General features: G+C 49.2%; 1 protein-coding gene across 1 annotated transcript in view; it reads right to left on the bottom strand.

Annotated features, from left to right (window-relative positions):
- CBL (Cbl proto-oncogene) overlaps nt 1-24,052 on the bottom strand; it is a 964,911-nt gene that overhangs the window by 138,284 nt on the left and 802,575 nt on the right. Inside the window, exon 13 of the mRNA XM_069614372.1 lies at nt 14,734-14,883. Within this exon, the coding sequence (XP_069470473.1) occupies nt 14,734-14,883 (150 nt within the window). The remainder of the gene's footprint in view (nt 1-14,733; nt 14,884-24,052) is intronic.

The raw sequence follows: 24,052 nt of genomic DNA on the forward strand, positions 1-24,052 counted from the left end.
CACCCGTTTCGATGGTACTGTCAAAACCGGGGTTGGGGTTGTGTGTTTAGTGTGGCTTCGATCTTGTATGCCCATGTCGCCGGGTGTTATCCCCATAGCGTGACTCGCGTCAGGCCTAGCGGGGTCGGAGACGGGCGTGGCGGACTTAGGCGTGTCCGTCGTGAGGTTGATGGCATCCGACACAGATGCCTGGTCATCACTAGTACCCTCATCACTTTCTGCGGGTGCAGCAGTGGGGGAAGAAGATCCAGCAGGCGACATATCGTAGGCCACCCACTGCTTAACGCGGCGCTCCTTAAGCGTTTTAGGGTGCAGGAGTTTACAGGCCACGCACCGCGCTTAATCGTGGTCAAGGGGTAGACAATTATTGCACTTGGAGTGCTCGTCCTTCCAAGGATAACTGGCTTGCAAGAGGGGAAAAACATAAATGGTGTCCTTTCCATAGCGAAAGGCAATGAAGAAGATGACCAGACCTAGAGGGTAAAGAGGGGGGAAAGAGGAGAGACATATCTGAAAGGATATGGCCACCCCGACCCCACTCTCCCTACTGTGTAGGCCGGCCAGAGGGCCCGGCCACGTGAACGGCTCTGCCGCCGGACTTAGGCGTAGAAAGTCCACAGCAGTCTTCGGTGTAGTGCAGGAACAACCGTCGAAATGACTTAATGGGATAATCGACAAAGTCGATAGACAAAGTGATAAAGTCTCTTATGAAAGAGCTCCACTACAGGGCGACCAGTAATCTGCGTGGAAAAAAACAATCCGAGGGATCTCGGCACGTGAGGGATTTTGGGTACACTACACATCACGATAGGGATAGTGTTACAGAAACGCCTATACTGAGATCCCCTTTCGGTCCCCGAAAGAAAAGATGAAATACTCTGCGGCTATGGAGTTACAGGTAAGAAACTATTCCCTTCTCCAGCATTGAATCTTTCATAGATTCACATGCTTAGAATAGAATGCACAGCAGTGAACCTGAAACAAGGGAGGAGGTGTGAATGCAATCCGGCACCCACCCCATCCTGCAAAAGGTGAATCACGATCACATAAGATTCGAAATTAAAACGTGCCACAGTACTGCACCAAGTAATATTCGTATAAGCCATAAAAGCATACATAAAACACACGCGTTTACATCTATACAGACAATATATATATACATATATATATACATACATACATATATATACACATACATACATGTATATATACATATATACACATATACATACATACATACATGTATATATGACAATGCATTACTTACCGTAAAAGCATTTCTGATGGATATATCTGCTTAGATTCACATGCTGTGCATAGTCCGACATCCAGTGGTCACTGCGGAGTATTGCATTTTGTTTTTCATAGTCGAAAAAGGGACGTAGACAAGGCGTGTCTGTAACACTATCCCTATAGTGGCGTGCAGTGTACCCACAACCCCTCACGCGTCGAGGTCCCTCTGTATTTTTTCTGCCCCGAGGGAGCCTTCTATACCCGAGTGAGTACAGAAAAGAGAGAGAGATGTAGAAAGATGTCTATGTTCCTTCCATCCAAGCGGGGAGGAAGGGTGGGCGCATTTGAATCTAAGCAGACACAACCATCAGAAATGCTTTTACGGTAAGTAATGCATTGTCTTCTGATGTTTGTTAATCTGCTTAGAATCACATGCTGTGCATAGACTAGCGAGCAGTACCCTGAGTTGGAGGTGGGTTGTGAGAAGGAACAGTAGAGAAAAGATGTCTTATTACTGCTTGTCCCACCTGGGAATCAGATCTAGGGTGAGCATCTAGACAGTAGTTTTTGTAAATGTGTGTACAGAACTCCAGGTTGCCGCTTTGCAAATGGACTCAAGGGGAACGTTTGCAATGAATGCTCCAGTGCCTCGAGTAGAGTGTGCTCTTGGCTTGAAGGGTAGTTCTCTCTTAGCAAGAGTGTAACAGAGCGTGATGCATTGAACAATCCATCGAGATATAGTGGACTTTGAGACTGCATCCCCTTCTCCTCCTGCTGCCACCGAGACAAAGAACTGATTAGTCTTTCTCAGTGGCCTAGTTCTTTCCATATAAAACATGGCAGCTCTGCGCACATCTAGTGTATGCAGGCTCTTTTCTCCGAAATTGGAAGGGTTTTGAAAGAACGTTGGTAGTTCTATTGACTGGTTGACATGGAATTTCGATATGAATTTTGGTGCAAACCTTGGTTGTGTGCGTAGAACCACCTTATCTTTGTGAACTGTTACAAAGGGGTCTAGAATAGAAAGAGCCTGTAGTTCACTTACTCTCCTAATGGAGGTGATAGCTATTAGGAAAGCAGTCTTAAGGGTGAGGTCCTTAAGAGCTGCCTTGTGCATGGGTTCAAAGGGTGAGCCCATGAGTCTGGTAAGTACCACATTAAGGTCCCAGCCGGGAGCTGGGTTTGCCATCGGAGGGTGTATTCTTTTTACCCCCTCCATGAAGGCTTTGATAACTGGGACTTTCCACCACAACACCTTAAGTTGAGAGGTGGTGTATGCAGAAAGTGCTGCTAGATGGACTTTAATAGAATTGAACACTAGACCTGAGTCCAGTACATGGGTCAGGTAAAGGACAATTTGTGTGGGAGAGCAGTGGACTGGGTTGATGCTCTTACCTCTACACCAGGTGACAAATCTCTTTCACTTGCTAGAATAGCAGTGGCGAGTATTGGGTTTTTTAGCTTCTTTGAGAATGTCCATGCATCTCTGAGGGAGTTGTAAATGGCCAAATTCTATGACCTCAGGAGCCAGGCTGCTAAATTCATGTTCTGTGGGCATGGGTGTAGTGTCTTGCCCTTGTCCTGTGACAGCAAGTTGTATGGGCAGGGCAGTTTCACTGGTGGGGACAGGGACATCTCCATCAGGTGCGCAAACCATGGTTGGCGGGCCCACATCGGGACTATCAGTATCATGGTGACTGGTTCCTGGTGCATCTTGTGCACTATCTTGTTCAGCAGAGGAGTCGGGGGGGGGGGGGGGGGGGGGGGGAAGAGTGTAAACAAATTTCACTGACCATGGTATCCAGAGACCGTTCCCCTTGGAGCGGTTCTGCGGGTATCTGGAGGTGTAATCTAGGCATTGTGAGTTCTCCAGAGTTGCGAACAGTCTATTTCTGGGGAGCCCCATTGGTTGAAGACGTCGAAGACGATGTCTTCGTGTAACCGCCATTTGTACTCTGAGGGCAGAGGGAAGTCTCTGCTGAGTTCGTCTGCTAGCAGATTGAGTTCCCCTGGTATATGTTGTGACACTAGGAACATGTGTCTGAGAGCCCACTTCCAGATGTTCTGGGACAGTCCTGGAGAGTCAGTGCCCCCTTGCTTGTTGAGGTAGTACATGGCTGTGGTGCTGTCATGATCTCTGCTTCCAAAAGGTCAGGGTTTTCCCAACTCCCTTGGAAGCAGATTCATAACCCAGGTTCCGAGTGCCAACCAGTCCCAATTGGGACCTTTTGGACCCAGTCCTGGCGCCAGTGGCACCAGGCTCATAAATATGCCCAGTCCCAGCGCTGGAAGCGCCGGGCTCATAATGCTTGGGTGGACTTACCTGCAGCAGACCATGCTGCTTACTTGCCTGCCAGTTGAGCCTCTGATCCTCTTCTGTTTGGAACTACTTTTCCTGTTGGGTGGGGCAGGAGCCACTCCCTAGGTTCAGAACACTGGAACTCTTCTGGAAAGCAGGAACTCTTTTCTTACCTAGGCGTGGCTGTGGAAGGAGACACCTAAGCACTACAGGAGGCTATTTAAACCACACCCGATGGATGAATCTTGCTTTGCGTTATTCTGCATCCTCTGCAGCAGAACGCTCATCGTGTCTTCTGCATCTGATCCTGGGCCTAAGGAAAAAGGCTTACCATCCTGAATCCAGTCTTCAGCAACACCTATAAAGACAAGAAAGAACAGGTTAGCATTACGGTCTTCAGTGACAGCTCTTCACTTACCAGGGCCATCGGCTGTCACCAACGCCTCGCGCTGCATTCTGAAAGACAAAGGCTTACCTACTCTTCGTGCGCTCCGGAGGTCTTCACACTGCATTCCGGCATCTGAAAGACAAAAGCTTACCAAATCTTCGCACGCTCTGGAGGCCTCCGGCGCTGCATCCCGCATCTGAAAGACAAAACAAGGTGCGTTTAAAGACATTGGGGAACTTTAATACTCACGTGCCATTACTCCTTCCCACATCTAACCCAGTGGGTATTCCGGCACCCTGCAGCCGCTCCGAACTTGTACCTGCAAAATAAAAAGACAGTTAGAGCGCATCGTGAAGCAGGCAACAAGCGCTTACTTACGTGCTTCCAGGCGCTTCTATTCATCACACGGGCTCCATCTTCAACTCACTTCAGCCCGTCATCCACCATCGCCGGAACCCTGCAAAACAAGAGACATCATTACTAAAGACTTTACTCGAAACTTACTGTTCGTGCAGTAAACGACGGACAGCAGTCCTCTGAAGTCAAGAGGCCTGCTCCCCTTATCTAGTGAAGAAACTGGTTACAGCACCCTGCCCCGAGGCAGATGGAGAGCACGGCGTTCACTTACCTAAGGTGAGAGCGTTAACCTTCGGGGTTCTACAGGAGAAGAGAAAGGGAAGAAGAGAGAGACATTCAATAACCCAGTTCATTAATCCCATATTTTCTATCTGCAGACATCTTACCCTTCGAGTCAAACATACAGTGCACAGAGGTCCAGCCCAAAGAGCCAGCCGTGTGTTACACGTCACCTTTGAAGATACGGTATACGCCCAGTCAAGACCGGCGCCTCTACGGGAATCAGGTGAGCGTTACAGGTGCTGTCCGTGAGGACCATCACTGTCTTCCCTTGTAGGTGTGTCTGGAAGGCTTTTAGTGCCTTGAACACCGCAAGTAGCTTTAATAAGTATGTGCTTGGAAGCTACGCTCGGAGTCCAGACTCCGTGAGCAGTCCGATGGGATAGGTGAGCCCCCCCATCCTGTGAGGGATGCGTCTGTGGTCAGAGTGGCTTCCACTGCGGGGGTGGCAAATGGTTTCCCTATTACCAGGTTTTCCTTCGACCACCACCGTAGCGAGAGAACCAAGGCCTGCAAGACCACCACTAGATCGTCCCATTGTCCGCTGGCCTGACACCACTGGCTGTTGAGCCACTCTTGCATTGGGCGCATGCGCAGGCGCGCGTGAGGTACCAAATAAATACATGACGCCATCATTCCTAGCAAGCGCATTGCTTTGCGTACCGTCACCTCTTGACCGGCCACATATTGAGGGATCTGAAACAGCATATTTTGGACCCTCTCGGAGGGGAAGGCGAGGCCGTTCTTTGTTCGAATTAGAGCCCCTAGGAATTGTTTGATTTGGCTGGGGTTTAAGCTGGACTTCTTCTCGTTGATGGAGAAGCCCAGTTGGAACAAAAGGTCTACTGTCTTCTGGGTGTTTGAGAAGCATGTCTCGTAGGACTCCCCTGTTATGAGCCAGTGGTCGAGGTAAGGGTATACCGGTATGGACAACCTGCGCAGGTGGGCCGCTGCCACTGCCAGTACCTTCGTGAATACCCTCAGTGCAGACGCTATGCCGAAGGGTAGCACTCTGAACTGGTAGTGTTTGCCCTCTATCATGAACTTGAGGTATTTTCTTTGTGCTGGCAACATCAAAATATGAAAGTATGCATCTTTCATGTCTAGTGTTGTCATGTAGTCCCCCTGAGATAGCAGGGGGAATTACCTCCTGTAATGTTACCATACAAAATTTTTGTGGTTTTACAAATTTGTTCGCTGGGCGCAGATCTAGTACAGGGCGCATGGTTAGGTACTTTTTGGGTACAAGGAAGTACACTGAATAAATACCTTCCATTACCTGAGACAGGGGCACAACCTCTATTGCTCCTTTCTGTAGCAGCTGTTCTACTTCTTGCAGGAGGATGACTACGTGTTCTAGTGACAGGCGTCGTGCCCTTGGAGGTCTGTAGGTGGGGGACCGATTGAACTCTATACAGTATCCGTGGGCTACGGTTGACAACCACCGGTCTGATGTTATTCCCTCCCATGCTGAAAGGAACGATGTCATCCGGCCCCCAACCGGAGACGCATGGGAGGGGACCCGAACCTTCGGGTCATTTGGTGTTACTTGCCGGGGTGCCTCTGGGGCTGGAGTCCCAGCCTCTGCCCTTGCCACGGCGTTGTCCTCTTTGGTTATACTGGTTACTGGTACCCTGATTAGAGGGCCAGTTGCCCGCAGTTTAATGCTGTTGCTGCTGTTGGTGGTGTTGGCCACGAAAAAAGCGTGTGTTCCCAAATCCCCGCCCTGTTTGGAGGCTTTGAGATTTGGTCTAAGGTCTTTTGGTGTCAAATTATTTCTTTTTTCTTCGCATTTTCCAGTGCATCGTCCACTGCCCTTCCAAAGAGATTTGACTCTTCTATTGGCTTATTAATGAGCGACGCCTGCGTTTCTGCCTTGAAACCGGAATTGCGAAGCCAGACGTGACGCTTCAGCAGAATTCCCTGCACCAAAGAACGGCCAGCAGTTTCTGCCGCATCAAGAGTGTTCTTAATGATGCTCTGGTTGACCATAGCTCTTTCTGTAACTGTAGCCAATAGGTGAGTTCTTAGAGGTTCAGGGGCTTCTTCGATGTCCTGCTCAAGCTTTCCCCATTGAGCATCAGCGTAGCTTGCCACCAATGTATTATTATTGGCAATCCTAATTGAAAACACTGCCGATGCAGAAATTATTTTGCCCAAGGCATAAAGCTTTATCCCTTCTTTATCTGGGGGTGCCTCGCTGGTTGACAGTGGAACCCCAGCCCTCTTCCTTGTGTTAGTCACCACTAAGGAGTCCGGGACTGAGTGACCCCTGATATATAATGGGTATGACAGAGGGTGAGAACAATTTCTCGATTCTTGGATTGACCCCTCTTACCAGCGCGGGGGTGGACAGCGATGGGGTGAGTCGTCTCTTAACCGAGGCGAGGATAGGAATAGTTTGACTAGTGGGAGGTTTTTCTTTTAATAATCCTTTCGAGGAAATCAGTATCTGGGGTGATCGCCCCAGTTTCAACTTCCAAAATGCGCTGCTGCCTTCTTCAGTAGCGCATTGAAGGTGGGCTGATCGTCTACTGGAGATGGGTTCCTGACCGGTGTGGTCTGAGGAGAAGAAATATCTATAATGTCGGGGTCTGTAGACCCTGATGGCGACTGCCAGAGCTGTAAGCCACCTTCACCTGGGTCCTCCTCGTAGCCCTCCTCACCTATGTTAGTGTCATGAAAACCTTCTCCCTCTTGTTGGTCTTCATTATTCACAAACTCGTCCTCTTCCTGGAAGTGAGTCCTCTTCAGTGAGGTCGTAAGAGTTCATGTCTTCCTGTAGGGGGTCAAAGAGCTTCGGGTATTTAGCCCATGGCCCCTCCTGGAGTACCTCCCTTGGCCTCTTGGGTGTCCTATTTTCTGGGATGGCCATGAACCTGTCTAGCTTGTCCATACATGACTGGAACCTCTCTGCAATCCAGTAAGGTAGGCCAGAGCGGTCTGGGAGTGAAAAGGGAGTTCCTTAGTTCTGTCCCATAGCGTCGAAGATAGAGTCCCTTCGCCTTCTGAGAAACCATCTCGCTGGCTAGGGTCTTCTGTCGACGGTGGGAGCTGTCCCAGCCTACCCTCCGGCGTCCTCAGCGTTTCTTTGGCCTTGTGAGCGGTTTTCGACGCGTCACCCGTCGTCCGTCTCTGGTCGTCTTTAGAAGCTATACGCGCAAGGCTTTCGGCGATCAGCTTCTCCGTCGAGGGATCACTCGCCGTCGCGCTAGGTGGTGCCGAGTCTTTACTGGCAACCTATGCACTCTTGCGAGGCGCGTCGCCCGAGGATTTGGGGTCAGTGCCCTTATTTTACAGAAAGCCCAGTCGCGGAAGCGGTGGTGGGGAGGGCTTGCGACCCTTACGGTCGGCGGAACACGCCGGTGGGCCCGACGCCTCCGTTGACTCTATGGCTGCCTTCGTCTTTTACGAATGTGTGCCGTGGGCTATGTGCTTATGTGTTTTCCTGTGTTCGTCCTTGTCGCCGGGGTGTTCATCCCCATAAGCGGGGCGTGAGCCGGGCTTGTCGGGGCCGGACGACGAGGAGCTGGAGCGCTCCTTCGCGAGGTCTACAACCTCCGTTGTGGAGGCCGTGTAATCACTGTCCTCGTCACATTCGGCGGCGGCAGCAGCTGGCGAGGAGTCAGACCTAGACATCGCATAGGCTGCCCACCTTTTGACCCTGCGGTCCTTTAAAGTTTTGGGTTTAAGTAATTTACAGGCCGCACAGCCGTCCTCTTTGTGATCGAGGGGCAAGCAACGGTTAAACCGTTTGTGCTTGCCCTTCCAGGTAAACTTGCCCTTGCAACGCGGGCAAAACCTAAAGGGCGTCCTCTCCATAGCTGAGGGCGTGAAATGTGATTATGACCTCGAGGGAGGGGAAAGAGAAAGGCATTCTCAGAGTGTTAACAAAGAAATGACCAACAACCCCACTCTCCCTACTGTGTTAAGCCGGCGAGGCCCGGCCACGTGTTCGGCAGCGCCGAAGGATCTCCTCCGCTCGTCCCTCCGTCGAAGATCTTGCTTGGCGGAGAACAGCTTGGCAGCTACGTCGAGGGAGGGATCTATGTGTTATGGTTAATAATAATAAACGACCAAGGGTCGAGGAAATGATTTTGCAATGTCTCTCGAGGAGCTCCGCATAAAGGCGACCAATAACTGGGCGGGAAAAAACAATCTGCGGGACCTCGACGCGTGAGGGGTTGTGGGTACACTGCATGTCACTATAGGGATAGTGTTACAGACACGCCTTGTCGACGTCCCCTTTTCGACTACGAAAAACAAAATGCAATACTCTGCAGTGACCACTGGATGTCGGACTATGCACAGCATGTGATTCTAAGCAGATTAATAAAATTATATATATATATATATTTTATTAATCTCCAAACCAGCATAGACCCTTCTCGAAGAAAAGGGCTTACCTTACTGAAAAAGATGTCGCAAGACTGCTTGTCCCATTTGTATCTCGTCCGCATGCTGTCGTTCGAGGCAGTAGTGGCGGGTGAATGTATGAGGCACTGACCATGCTGCCGCCCTGCAAATGTCTGTCAGTGGAATCCCCGCCCACAACGCCGTCGACGAAGTCGCCCTGGTTGAGCGAGCTGTCGGACGTCCTTGTAGCGGTTTCCCCGCTTTTGAATGACAGAAGGCAATCGTCGTCGAGACCCATCGGGCCAGTCTGTGTTTTGAAATTGCCTTCCCCTTTGCCGAAGGCCCATATGCAACGAAGAGTTGCTGTGTAGATCGAAGTTGTTAAGTTCGATGAAGGTAACATTTTAGAGCTCTCTTGACATCCAAGGTATGTAAAACCTTCTCCGCAGGTGATGACGGGGTCGCGAAGAAGGTGGGCAGGACAATGGATGAGTGTTTATGATAAGTCGTAGGAACTTTCGGGATGAAACTAGGACTTGTTGACAAAATCACCTTGTCTTTGAAAAATCTGAGATACGGAGGGTCTATGACCAATGCTTGCAACTCTGAGATCCGTCTAACCGATGTTATAGCTATTAGAAAAGCCACCTTCCATGATAAAAACTTCATCGACGATGTGGCCGTCGGCTCAAAGGGTGGTTTCATTAACCCTGCCAGTACCAAGTTACGCTTAACCGGAGGGAACGTCTGGAACAAACCTCTCATGAAGTGCTTCACTAACCTGTCGCTAAACAAGGGCGTTGATTTCCCCCCTCTTGTGAACCTAGAGATGGCCGCCAGGTGAACCTTTAGTGATGAAAAGGATAATCCACTCTTCGCCAAATGTAGTAGATACGGAAGAAGCTGCTCCGGAGTAACCCTCAGAGGTTCCACTCCTGCCTGTACTTGACACCACATACAAAATCTTCTCCACTTACACCTGTAGGACTTGTTGGTGGAAGGGGCCCGCGCAGCCTGTAAGATCTTCCGACAGTCCGAGGGAATGTTCAGGGCACCAAATTCTGAAAAGTCAGGAGCCAAGCTGTGAGGTTGAGACTGCTCGGATTGTGATGCCACACTGTTCCTTCGTCCCGGGACAAGAGGTTGGGAACCTTCGGGAACGTTATCGGGTGATCCACTGACAGGTGAAGCAGGTCGGAAAACCATGGCTGTCTCGGCCAACACGGCGCCACCAGGATGACTCGGCACCTGTACCTGCGTATCCACTGCAGAGTTCTCCGTATCGGAAACGGAGGGAAGGCGTAGAGGAACTTGCCCGTCCATGGGAAGGAAAACGCTTCTCCCACAGAATCTTCCTGTGGCCACCTGCTGACGTACATCTCGCACTTCTTGTTCGTTTTCGTGGCGAAGAGATCCAGCAGAGGCCGCCCCCATTTCTCGAAGACCTTCGACAATTGAACGGTGTCTATTTCCCACTCGTGAATCTGGTCCATATTTCTGCTGAGCGAGTCCGCCTGCTCGTTCCTTACTCCTGGAAGGTGATGAGCTACGATGGATATATCGTGTTTTAGAGCCCAGTGCCACACCTGAGCCTCGATGGAGAGGGTTCTGGATCGTGTGCCGCCTTGCTTCCTTAAGTAAAACATCGCTGTGGTGTTGTCAGTCAAAACTCTCACTGTGGACCCCCCTGATGTGAGGCAGGAACGCCCTCAGGGCCCAGCGTACCGCTCTCAATTCCAGAACGTTGATGTGCAGGAGAGATTCCTTCTGAGACCAACGGCCTTGTGTCTGTAGAGTGCCCATGTGCGCTCCCCAGCCAGTTAGGGACACGTCCGTCACTACGGTGAACCGGAACTCCAGCTCCTGTAGGGGTACTCCTTTGGATATATTCTGAACTCTCTTCCACCACCGAAGAGCTAACAGGAGCTCGTTGACGGTCAGCCTGTCTGACCAGAGGCCCTCAGCCTGCGTCCAACGATCCACTAAAAACTGTTGCACCGGACTCATGAACAGGCGGCAGTTGGGCACCAGAGGAATGCAGGACGCCATAGCCCCCAGGATTGATGTACATTTTCTCACCAACAGTCTGGAATTGATTTTCAACCGACTTGCCAATCGACTGAGCCTGGAGATCCTGTCGAGGGATGGTCTGACTAACCCTAACTGGGTCTCGAACTGTGCACCCAGAAACACCAAGCTTCTTGACGGCGTTAACGAGGATTTTTCTAAGTTTATAGCAAACCCCAACCGTTGCAAGAGGCTCATGGTGTCCTGTAGACTCCTGTGCGTCGACATAGGGGAGGACCTCCTCACCAACCAGTCGTCGAGATACGGGTATACATGGTGGCCTTGCCTTCTCAGCAGGATGCCACCCGAGCCAAGCATTTTGTGAACGTTCTGGGGGAAGATTTCAGTCCAAAGGGAAGAACTGTGAACTGGTAGTGAGTCCGTCCTACCACAAACCCTAGGTACTTCTTGTGTCGCCGACACATCGGTATGTGGAAGTACGCGTCCTGCAGGTCCAGAGACGCCAGAAAATCCCCTTTTTGAACTGACCGGATCACCTCCTGGAGAATGAGCATCTTGAACTTTGTTTTTCAACGATTTGTTTAGCTCGCGCAGGTCTAGGATGGGACGCCACTTTCCATTTGGCTTTTTCACCACAAAGTATCGGGAATAAACCCCTTGACCCCTTTGTGACGACGGGACTAGTTCTATAGCCCCTTTTTGTAGCATAAGTGCTACTTCCTGCAGCAACACGCTTAGATGGGATTGAGCTACACCCACCGGTGGAATGTGCGGAGGGTTGCTTTTGAATTGCAGGGAATGTCCGTATTTTACTGTGTCCAACACCCATTCATCTGTTATTAGCTCACATTCATTGATGTAACATGATTCACTGCCCCCCAGTACGTTCCGATGCCAGTCATTGCTGGTCCTTGTTCTGCTTATCCCTCGTCAATGACGAGTAACCTGCTCTCTTCTTGGGGGCCTGGTAGTCCCGGCAACATTTAGCCGCTTGCGAAGCTCGCCTGTATCCCTGAGAGGAATATGCTGGCCTACCGAAGGGTCTGTCCCTCGATGTCGAGAATCTGGAATTCCCCGATGCTCCCCTGAAGGGACGAAAAGACCGGAAACTCCGACCACTCTGGAGGGGCCCCCAAGGAATGTGCAGTGTCCGAGTCCTCCTTCATGCCCTTCAGGGCTTCGTCCACCTTCTCGCCGAAGAGGAGGTCTCCTTCAAAAGGCATAGAGAGTACCTTGTACTGTACCTTCGGTCGGAAGTTGGTGCATTTTAGCCATGCTTGCCGTCAGAGAACCACACTGTTGTTCACCTGCTTAAACCCCGACTCTGCAAGGTCTACTGCGATGTTTATGGCATGATTTGAAGCCTCTTCACCTTCCCTGACCAGCAACATAGCTTCTTTGCAATGTTCATCCGGAAGGTGTTCCAGTATAGGAGCCAGCCGATGCCACATCTCCCTGTCGTATCTAGCAACTATGGCTAGAGAATTGGCTGCCTTCACTGCTGTAGCACCTACCGACAGGACTTTTTTGCCGAAAGCATCCAGTCTGGCATCACTTTCCGGGGGGGTCGTACACTTATGTTGAGCCCTCGCCTTTCTTGCCACTGCCGCCGATACCACAGAGTCAGGAGTTGGTTGTGAGGAAAGGCACTTGGGAGTAGAGTCCTGGGCTTTGAATTTTTTCTCTAGAAGACCCTTTATCGCTGGCTCTGAGAAAGGGCGACGCATGGTTTGAAGTCCTTCCTTCCACACATGATCCAGGATGGGCACTGAAAACACCGACCTTCTCCTTTTCCCCATGTGGTCGAAAAGAAAACAGTCCTTTTTTTCTTCTTCTTGGGCCAGCCCAAATTCCGTACAAGCCCTGGCCATCATGTTGTGACATGACCCGATATCGTCTGGGGGAGACGGCTGAGCCGGGCTCCTCGGGGCTTCCAATTCTGCATCGGACTCCCAGGTTAGGAGGGGGAAAGGGAGACCACTGACGAGGCTCTGCTGCCTGATTCCGAATCCAACAGTTCCCCTTCCTCGCGTCGTGGGGCCGAGAGGTTTGCTTCCGGCTGCACTGCCGCGGGGGTTGAAGGTGGTGGGCGACGAGACGGGCCCAGGTCGTCGACGACCGACCTGGCCGGAGTTGTTCGAGGTAGTCTGTCATCCAATGTCTTCAGCAGAGTTTGCAACGTGGACAAAACCTCCAATGACAAAAATGATTGCGGATTGAGCAGGGGGACAGAACCCGGAATGCTCCCCGAGAGGGGTGTGGTAAGTTGTAACCCCAGGTCTGCAGGGGCAGCTATTCTCTCACCCTCGTCTCCCGAGGACACCGACCAGGCCTCTTGTTGTAGAAGTGCCTCTGGCAAAATTGGGTCGAAGACCTCTGGACGCCAGGCCTCTTGCGGGATTTCCGTCGACAAAGCGATAGTCGGCCCCGTCATCGTCGCCGCCTGCGGTCCAGGAACTGTTGATGTCAACTGCGTCAGTGGCAGAGAAGTAGTTGACGACTGCCCTACCGTCGACGACGGTGGTGGTGGTGGTTGTGCAGGCTTATGCGTTGTTCCCGCCTTTTCTGAACTTGACCTGTGTTTCTCTGCCTCTCGACTCGAGGCCGATATATGACGATCGCCCGAGGATGATTTAGATTTTTCTTCGTCTTTCCTCGCTGGAGATGAGGACGAAGAGGCCTTCTTCGAAGAAGAGTCTCTGGAATGGCCTACAGACGATTCCTTGTCCACCAGTCGCAATTTCTTTACCGGGGGTTCTGACGACGATGAGCGGCGCAGGGGCCCCTGAAGATTTTGACACTGAGACCGCGCTGCGTGTGGCGCCCACCTCCGAAGGCGGCTATGCCCCCCGCTCCGTCGTTCAACCATGCTACAAGTCTGCGACTCCGATCTTTAAGAGTCTTCTGGGAAAAGCCCTTACATATGTCGCACTTGTCAGCCGAGTGATGAGGGTGCAGACAGTATATGCAGTCCATATGTCCGCCCCCCTCGTACACCTTTAGTCCGCACGTAGCGCACGAGCGGGAAAGTGCTTTTCCCAACATCAGGAGAAAAACTGCAAAAGCACAACCGAACCACGTAGAAATTACACGAGGTGCACCCACTTTGGAGACAGTTGAAATCTGAAGGGAGCCGCGGGGGCAGGGCATTTATACCACTACGTCCTAGTGGGGCGTGCGTGTGCGGCCCAAAACAACGTAGATAGGACACAAAAGTGTCGAACGTTTTCCTATGGGAAACGGCTTTATAAGCTTAATGAGTTTTCCCAGTCTGTCAACGGGGAATATTCTAAGCATGTGAATCCATGAAAGATCCAATGCTGGAGAATATGCTATGGTCCCAAAATACATTTAAGACAATAGGAATTAAAGGAAGTGAATACAAAAAAGGTAGCAAGGGGTGACTTGGTGGTGTCATACTCATGGGAGATGAAGCGTGCAGGCTCTCATTGAATTATAACATTTCTAAGAAATACTTTTTCTGTTCGGTTTATGGTTCAGGCTAGTTCTTATCAGTTGGGAAGGTGAGCGAGTAGAATGGCAGATTAAGAAAGTGCAACTCTTCTAGACAGTACACCACTTCCTTGTACCATGGAGTGTCAAAACAAATCTTTGTAGTGCTGAAAACCAGTTGGAATACTGTAGACTAACTCAAACCTAGGTGGCATATTATCCAAAGCAAGTGGATATAAAACAGATTCCTGAACTGTACAAATCATTTTATTCATCTGCTTGTTCATTAAAGGCTTTGAGTGCAGCAAAGTAAGAAGCAATTAATTCATTGACGCCTCACCGTACTGCTGGACTCGACGGTCTCATGACATCAGAGGTCAATCCAGCTGGGACAGAAGGCACCACAGGCCGCGATGACGGACACATGTATTCTGTATCGTCATCGCTGTCGGAATGGTCTCCAGCTTGGAGCTGTGGCACTGGCAGCGGCCTGAGGAAGAAAATGAGGTGTCTGAATTAGAGTGATACAGCAGAAAACTAAAGGGTCCTAGGATAGGTAAAATAGGAACCATTGTTTTCCTCATCAAGCTGTAATACAGAATGACACAATGAAAAGTAAAAACGTTTAAATCATTTGCAAATGCTCCAGCCCCGGTACCAAAAAAATGCAATCCATCACAGGCCCACTCCCATGCTTGCACAGGACCCTGTGATAGCAAGTGAGAACCCTGCAGTAGCAAGTGCCAGTTTTAGAAAAGATGTTCTTTTTGCAACTTTGCCTTCATTTTTTCCCATGGTATCCCATTCTTTTTGCTCCGTTTTTGATCCTGTCCTGACTTTTTGAAGGGAAGCCTTATGCCAATTTCTTATGGGAAAATTATCAGTTTGTCAGACTATCAGTACTGGAAAACTGTTTTTCTTTGAAATTCTTTTATTTTTATATTTCTTATATCTTCCAATGCAGTGCAATGGGGATAATTTGTATCACCCTAGCTTTTTACACACCGGTCTTCTGGTTACTTTAAGTGTCCAAAGACTAGCTGGTTGCAGCAGTTACATTTTTTAGTTTATGCATTATTTTGAGTGTGCACATTCGCGATTACCGCGTGTGGCTATTAAACGTGGCTAGTGCCCTAAAATGGCCGAGCCATGAGATTTGTGCTTGTTCTTGGACCATAATGTAGTTTGACCTTCTTGCCTTCTCAGGTCAGGAAAGCCATATATATGGGATACATTACTCACTTTAATCGTATTTATAGTGCTTGTATCTGCTTAGATTCACATGCCCTGCATAGTTCGACATCTAGTGGAAGGTGCAGGGTATTACAAGATTTGTTTTCGGAACTCGAAAACAGACGTCGACAGGGCGTGTTAGAAACAATCGATCTGAGGGACTGCAAAGTATTACTGACATGAGGTTGCATGAAGTGTAGCGCGAGTAGAGATGTGCTAAAGCAGAAAACAGCGACAACCCAGAAAACATCTATGCGCCTTCTACTCCAGTAGGGGAGGAAGGGTGAGCGCATGTGATCTAAGCTGATATAAGCACCAGAAATACTATTTAGAACTGCTTGTCCAACCTGTGAATCTGCTTTAGAGCATATCAATGAGGTAATGCTGTGCGAGCGTATCGACAGAACTCATGCAGCAACTTTGCAAATGGCGTCTAGAGGGACATTTGCAATTAAAGCTAAGGTAGTTCCTGTACCTCTGGTAGAGTGAGCCCTGGGGGTGAAAGGTAAGACTTTCTTGGATGGGGAAAAGCAGAGCTGCATGCAAATGACTATCCACCTGGAGATGGTGTTCTTTGATATGTGATCACCTTCTCTTCCAGGTGCTATGGAAACAAAGTTGGTCTGTTTTCCTGAGAGGTTTAGTTTTACTCACATAGTACAAGACAGCCCTCCGTACATCAAATCTATGGAGGCTTCTTTCTGCTGAGTTAGATGGATTTTGAAAGAAGGTAGCAAGTTCCATGGATTGATTTACATGGAACTTTGAAATGAACTTAGGTGTGTCCTCAGAACGCATCCTAGGTTTTCACCTGTCCTTGTGTATAATGAAAAAAGGGTCTTGTACGGACAAAGCCTGTAGCTCGTCTTATGGAGGTGATAGCTACTGGGAATGCAGTTTTGTAAGTCAGGTGTTTTAGGCTGGTCTTTTGCAAAGGCTCAAAGGGTGGACGCATGAGCTTGGAGAACACAACATTGAGATCCCAACCCGGGGGAGGGTGGGAAATTGGGGGTATAGCCTCTTTAATGAAATGGACTTTCCACCAGGACACCTTGTTCTGTGAAGTGGTCTAAGCGGACAGGGCCGCCAGATGCACTTAGATGGAATTAAATACTAGGCCCGAGTCTAGTAGGTAGAGTATGTAGTGCAGAACGTTAGCTGGAGAGAATCCTGTTGGGTTTGGCGTTTGTGACTGCACAATATGACAAATCTCTTCCACTTATTAAAATAGCAGTAGCAGGTGTTGGGTTTTCGTGCCTCTTTTACGATATCCATACACCTTTGTGGAAGATTTAAATGGCCAAACTCTGACTTCAGGAACCAAGCTGCCAAGTTCATAGACTGAGGGTGCGGGTGGATGCTCCCTTGTGTTGTGTAAGCATGTAGTACGGGCACAGGAGCTAGATTGGGTAGCACATTGCCAGCTTGAGCAAATGTGGAAACCAAGGTGGTCTGGCCCACATAGGAGCAACCAGGAGTAGAGTTACTTGTCCCTGGTGTATCTTGTGCATTATCTTGCTGAGGGGTGGTGGTGGTGGGGCGTGGGAGGGATAAGCACATTTCCCTGACCAGTTCATCCACAGGGCATTCCCCCTTGGACCCTGGTTGAGGAAACCTTTTTCCCCACTCATGTATTTTTCTGTGATTTGGACTCTTTCTTTTGACTTTGGAGTCTGACAAACTCCATAGGCATCTTTATATTGTGACATTGGCACAGGGAAGTGTCTTAGATTTCCCAAAGGTAATCGTTTTGTCTTTGGTGGGATTCACGAGTGAAGCCCGCCTCTGGCTCCATCATGTTTGGCAGGGGCAGGAAGTGCCGGAGGTGCCCGAAGCTCCCTGTGCTTAGTCTCCTTGGTTACAATAATGCACCCAAGAGTGATTGGCTGGAGGGCTGTCCTCGGAGGACAGCCACCCTGCTGTGTGATTGCCAGCTAGGCTACGAATGAATGGGGGAAACCTGCATAAAAGGAGAGGCTTTTAGCTTGGAAGGCAGAGTCGACCACTGGACGAAGGCATCCGAAGAAGAACTTGGACTAGACGCCTACTGCTACTCCTGGACCATTGGTTTGCCCGGTGAAGCCCTGCTGCTGTGCTGAAGCTCAATTCACCCTCGACTAGAGAAGACCTGCAACAGACTACTACTCCCCTTGGGACCAATCGACCCCAAGACGAGCGCATCTGGAAATCGTCTCGAAGCTGGCTATACTTCCATTGCTGCTGCAGGAACCCAAGTGTCAGGGAGAGGACACCAGCATCGAGTGAGTATCTAAGTTGGACCCGAGCTACACGAAGATCCTCCGGAATACCAGGAAGCAGGACTGACCAAGCCTGAGCCACCTTAATAGAGTGCTGGACCCCAGATGAGATGGAAGTCCGAAGTGGTATCGGAGAACCGTAGTGTTGCTATTTGGAAGAGACGCGAGGAGCTGAAACCACGAAGTGCAGCTGATTTAAAGTTTGCCCATTGCTGCCGCTGTCCTTCAATTTGTAGTGCAGGAGTCCCCAGACATCCTCCCTCTTGTCCCAACGACTGAGGCCCAGGAACAACAGGATCTGCAGACCTACACAAGAACAGAAGTCCGCTGGAACCAACAACTTCTAACCAAAGGTACTGTACAACTAAGGGAACTTACCTCTTGTTGTGTAGCCTTGCTTGTTCTCAGTTGAGACTTGTCTTGGTTGCTTTTGCAGAGTTGCTTGCAGCTTTGCCCCTCACAAGCCTCCCAGCTTGTGGCCCTATAGTGATTCTGTTTTTCTAAAAAGACTTCTAAAGCACTGTGCAAGACTTTTTACTTACCTTCAAGAAGTGCGTCAGCTCACCTAGACTTTTGCTCAATTGACATTGGCTCTCCTGGCTCCCTGAAAGGCTCTTCTATCCTCTGACGTTGTGCTTTAACTATCCCTCAACAAAAGCCACACAACTCCATAACTTGTGTAGCTGGGAAAGGGTCCATTTATTTTGCATTGGGGGTTCAAAAGTACTTACCTGCTTAATAATATTTGTTAACCATTGTTTTATTGCCTAAAACCTTTTCTTTGACACCAAACTCAGCATTGCTCCAAATGTACCAGTGATATATCAATGTCCACAGCGTCCTAGTTATTTAAGTCACCTCAGGGTGTGGGAATTGTCTGTGTTCCATCCCCAATGAGTATCTACTGATTTAAAGAAACAAAGTGTGTATTTTGAAGTATATTTTTGTGTTACATATTTTTGCGCCTCCTTCTAAAGAAGGCTTATTCAACTGACTTAAATTAATAAATAATTGTTTTATCAAGAAACTTTGAGTTGAGTGTTTATTTGGATACTTGTCACTGTGAATCCCTATGTTACAACCCTAAAGCTCACATTGACCCCTCTTCAGATAAGCATGGCTGCTCAGTCACTACCAACTTGTGTAGTACATGCTTATACCAAAGGTTGGGTTAACTGTTGCCAAGAGGACAAGGCTGGTGCAGTCTCCCACAGGGTACTGACAATATTGCCTAACAGGGTTGTCTTCCACATCTGTGTACACCAGGGCGTCCGGCTGGTCTGGAGGAGTGCTGGGCACTGAGGGCCGAGGTGTGGAGACCAGAGCTGGAGGCTGCAGCAGTGGCTGGTACGGAACCGCCTGAACTGTGGGAGGCAGGGGAGCCAGAATCGAAGAAGCCGGCGTGGGCAGTAGGGGCTGCACTGGGGCCTGCAGCGCTGGAGCCATAGGAGGAATGACTATAGTCGCAGTTGGAGGGGCGGGAAGGTGCATGTCCCTGATCACATCCTTAAGGATTGCCCCCATCTGAGATCATCTCATGAGAGTGAGGAACTTTTCAAAGAACCTGTCTTTGCAGGCCGGCGGGGTGGCAGGTGATGTTGACGGGGTCGCGGGCGGCTACTCGGGCCGGTGCATACTCTGTCTAGCTTGTTGCGGGGTAAACCTGCCCTGCGAATGCTGATGGATAAGCTGTAGGCCCCTAGCGGGTTGACACCAGTCCCACCTTGTAACTCATTCTCCCAGCTGCTCCGTTCCTCGGGGTGGTTTCAAATGAGCGGCCATCTTGTTTGGCGTGGCGGCCATCTTGTCGAGCTGCATGTCACGTGCCGAAGTCATGGTGCTTGCCTCACTGGGCCCCCTCTGACAGGTTGCCGGTACAAGACCGTAGCCACCCGGGTGTACACCTGGTAAAGAACCTTGCGGGCCCTCAGCACTGTCTCCGGAAGGATCTACAGACCCCTCGGCCTGGCGGCCGGTAGCTGAACTAGCCTCGATACCCGTGCTGGTGTGAAACTGAGAGGTCCCTCCCTTGGACATTTCCTTGGGAAGAAGTCGACCTTGCGGGGTGCGCTGGAAAAGAGCAGCCCTCCCTTGGGCCTTGACTTAAGCCTGACGAAGTCCTTCAAGTCCTCTGGAGGAGAATTCTCGAAGAGCTCCCTCCACCTAGCTAATCTGTTCTGCAGATCATGCAATGAAAGTGTGTTGCACGCGGTACAACCCTCCTAGCCGTGGTCGGGGCCAAGCCAGTGGAAGCAAAGAGCGTGGGGATCGGATGTAGCTGAAGTCGACATGCACCAGGAGGAGCATGGCGCCAGAGGACTGAGTACCTGATTGATAAAGAAGCCAAAAAGACAGAAGAAAGTATCCGGGGAAGAGCACGTGGATTTACATGGCCAAAGCCAAACCCAGGAGCACTGGTGAAATCAGCCTGTTCCCGTTGACACGGAAAAGGGGAGTGAGTGGCACCGGTGGGCAGAGTCAGGGGAGCGCATGCTCCCAGGGCCACGCCCCCACACGCCTCGAAATTTAAAGGCAAGAAGGTTTTTTTCTGGTGAAAAAGGTTCCGCCTTCGGTCCCTAGCGAGGGACGCCCATGCAGAATGGAGGAAAGGGGATGGGACGTAAGCGTACCAGTTGGTGTCCATGGACAACTACTGGTTCTTTGAAATGTGTAGATCCTTCCCATTGGTGGACATCTAGAAAAAGATCTGCCATTTTCCTCACCCATCATTATTTGAATTTGGTACACTAACTCATACAAATGGTTCTCTCTGTGACACAAAAAAAACCATTCCATTAGAAAAGAATGGTTTGGACTTGTATTTTGGATAAGTACTTCTGCAGCTAATCTTCAGATCCAATTCGGAGCCAAGAACCTCTTGAAGAGCAGACCGTTGATGACCCAAAAATGATGGCTGATGTGGCCGTGGACTAGCGGGACCAACTGGTCTGTGCACCTTAGAGGTCCAGCCCTTCAGAGCCTTTGGAAGTGTCCCTGTACTGGCCAGTGGACTGACCATCTCTCTCACGGGCTACCTTGCCAGAACCATCTGTGTTCAAGCACAGAGGTTTGTTGTCAGCTTTTACCACATGAAGCTAGAAATCGGGGAGAAAGCGACAACAGAACCTGTGCAGGAGCAGCTCATGTGATCGTGACTGGGCCGCCCATCGTCGCCTGCAAACTGTGATAGTCGCTGGAACGCGCCTTCCTCAATCGTGTGAAGTGTCCTGAAGAGGTCTACATAGTTGAATTCTGCATTTCTTTGCCGACAGGTATTGCATCCTTCAGTTAGACCCTAACGGAGGAATACTCGAACCTGCAACTACTCGGCACCTCTCACTGGAACGAGTGGAAGAGCATGCCCCCAACGACACCCAAATTATTCATAGTGACAAATGGGAAAATCAGAGCCTGGGGGTAAGTAAGCATATGTTTGCCTATGCTATGCTTCTGTCCTTTGTAGGATAACATTGGGAACAAGCCCCTTCATCTCCCGTCTGCCATCAATTCCATTCCACCCCTTTGATCGTCTAACCTTGGCCGGGTATCCTGCCACTGGTTTAGTCCTGGTCTGAAAGAAAGCAGTGAATTTACATAACCTTGGGTACATTGTTGAACCTTTAATCGGTTTGAAACTAATTACAAGCCCATTGCATCCTTTCTAAAGATAAAACAGAAATATTGTGTTGGACCCTGTGACATTTGGACACAAGGCCCCATTCATCTTGGGGTTTGGAATTCCAATTAGGATATTGTACTTGTTATTGGTTACCATCATTATATTGCATCTACACCACCTACCTGCATTGCTGGTTTATGTTATTTGATGTCTATCAAGTGTATCAACCTAACGGTTATTGTATAGATTTGTATTATAGAGCATTGAGTGATAGTACTACCTTATTTCTCAGTATTCTAAAGGCCCAAATAACTTCTAAATTGAATTATTGTGCATTATACTGTATGGACTCATCGAGTGCTCTTGCTTGACCCCACTCACTCTCCTGAGACTAAGCCTTGATTGCTCTCAATTGCTACCTTGACTGGGTTTAGCCAACACCTAGCTTTCTGTTCACCATAACTAGGGTGCCCTCCTAAAATCTGTCAACCAGGTCAGCTTCTAGAAAACAATCTTAACACACAGCAACCTGTTGCTTTTCCTCTCCCACAACTGCCAAAGACACTGCCATGAAATCATGGAAATTAATAAACGCAGTTGGAAAGGTTGGGGCCGATTGGGTGGGGAAAGTAAAGGGTTTATCAAAACCTACTCTGGAGAGGTGTTCAGAGAAGTCAACCTCAGGGTGTAACCAGGCACACTTAAGCTCTAGACTAACCTCTCTCAAAGGTAACAGATGAGCAAGTAGGCAGATTAAGGAGGAGACTGGCTTGGTGTGAAGAAGTGTTACAAAGTCTGATAAGGACCAAAGGTCCACACAGGTGAATGAAAAAATATTTATTTTACACAGTTTTGCATCCCTTTCACACTACAAGGCAAGTAAAATCCCCATAAAACATATGCATACAGTTTAATAAAGCCAGAACGGGTACCTACTACTTGGGTAAAAAGACATCGGTATATACACCAAGTGGGAGGGAAAAGGCTATACACCATTTTCATAAGCATTGAAATGGCTAAAATATTCAAACTCACAAGTACAACGCTTTCGAATTCCATCCGTACACTTCAGTTCATCTATTACAAGTAACCTTACTACATAGGTTTTTGAAGAAATTCCATGTAGAAAGTTTCAAACGAGTTCTCCAAGTTACAGAAAGGATGTACTACCAGTCCCCAGGCCCTAACCCACCGTATACAGGAGTGCCCACCCAAGCTCCATCTCCTCTGGTCCCATAAAATAGCTACTTTAAGACTGGACTACAGCTACCACAACCACCACATTCGAACTTGTGAACCCAATGACAACCCAATCAGGGAATTGCTGGGGGGAAACAGTGTTCAGCAACTGAAAATTCAGTGAGGTTAAGGCTTCTGCCAACTGTTCGGTCAGGTGCTTGCACACTCCCAAGGGCAGGGTGAAGATATCTTGCATTTGGTACAAGCAGCATGGCAGGGGCCCTCAGAAGCAGTAGACCGTGTGACCCAGGATAGGGATGCCAGGTCCTCAGGAGCAGCAAGGTCAGACTTGGATTCCAGAAGTTACTTTCCCATGATGACATATAGTAGCATCAAGTTGGTGCAGTCCCAGCAGGGAAGGTGCAGAGGCAAATTTGAAGTCTATTACCAGGCAGGTGCAAGCCAATTGCAGAGCAGACGACTCGCATCATGGGGATGTGGTAAATGCAGAGTAGGTTGAGACTGATTGGTCCCACCAGTCCAGAGAAAGAAGTCACCCCTGTTGAGATCTTCCATGTCAACTTGAAGGCAAAGGTCTGGTACATGATAGTTGGCTTGGCCAAGGATGGTCACTACAGCAGTCCACTGGAGGTCATTTGGATTTAGATGCTAGGATTGTTTGGTCTAAAATATCTCAAATGGATTCAGGACAGCTTCCTTTATTCAGAATTCAGGCAGAGGGGTAACACTGGCATGTTCGGTAAGAATTTGTACAGTCACACTGTGTGAGACTACACAACACTCATCTGCTTGGTATTAGGTAGACCACCTTTTGGTATAGGTCTGAGGATAACCTTTCGATATGCTCAATACAGTTCTCCACCCTGAGGCGACTTCAGTTACAAGGATAGTATCTACATTTATATATTACACCAATATACTTTTGCAGACAGTTGCAGAAAGGATGGGTTAGGGAAGGAAATAGATTAGAACAGTTTCTTACAAAATATGAGGACAACTGAATCCTCCAATAAAGTCTAGGTAAGCCTTTACCAGCAGTAACAGTATTCAACAAACTACAACCTATGAGGGACAAGCAGTGTTCGGTAAGAATTGATATAGTCGCACTGTGTGAGACTACACAACACTTATCTGCTTGGTATTAGGTAACCCACCTTTTGGTACAGGTCTGTACTACACAAGTTGGTAGTCTGACTGAGCAGCCAGGCCTATCTCAAGAGGGGTAAATGTGGGCTGTTGAGCTGTAGCAAGGAAATCCGTAAATACAAGTAGCCAAGTAACATTTACGCTCAAGGTTCCAGTTATACATTATTTAATAATCAAGTTTTAAATGAGCATTCTTTAAAAAG

This window comes from Ambystoma mexicanum, chromosome 9 (genome assembly GCF_040938575.1).
Source record: "Ambystoma mexicanum isolate Mex_15411 chromosome 9, UKY_AmexF1_1, whole genome shotgun sequence".
NCBI lineage: Eukaryota > Metazoa > Chordata > Amphibia > Caudata > Ambystomatidae > Ambystoma > Ambystoma mexicanum.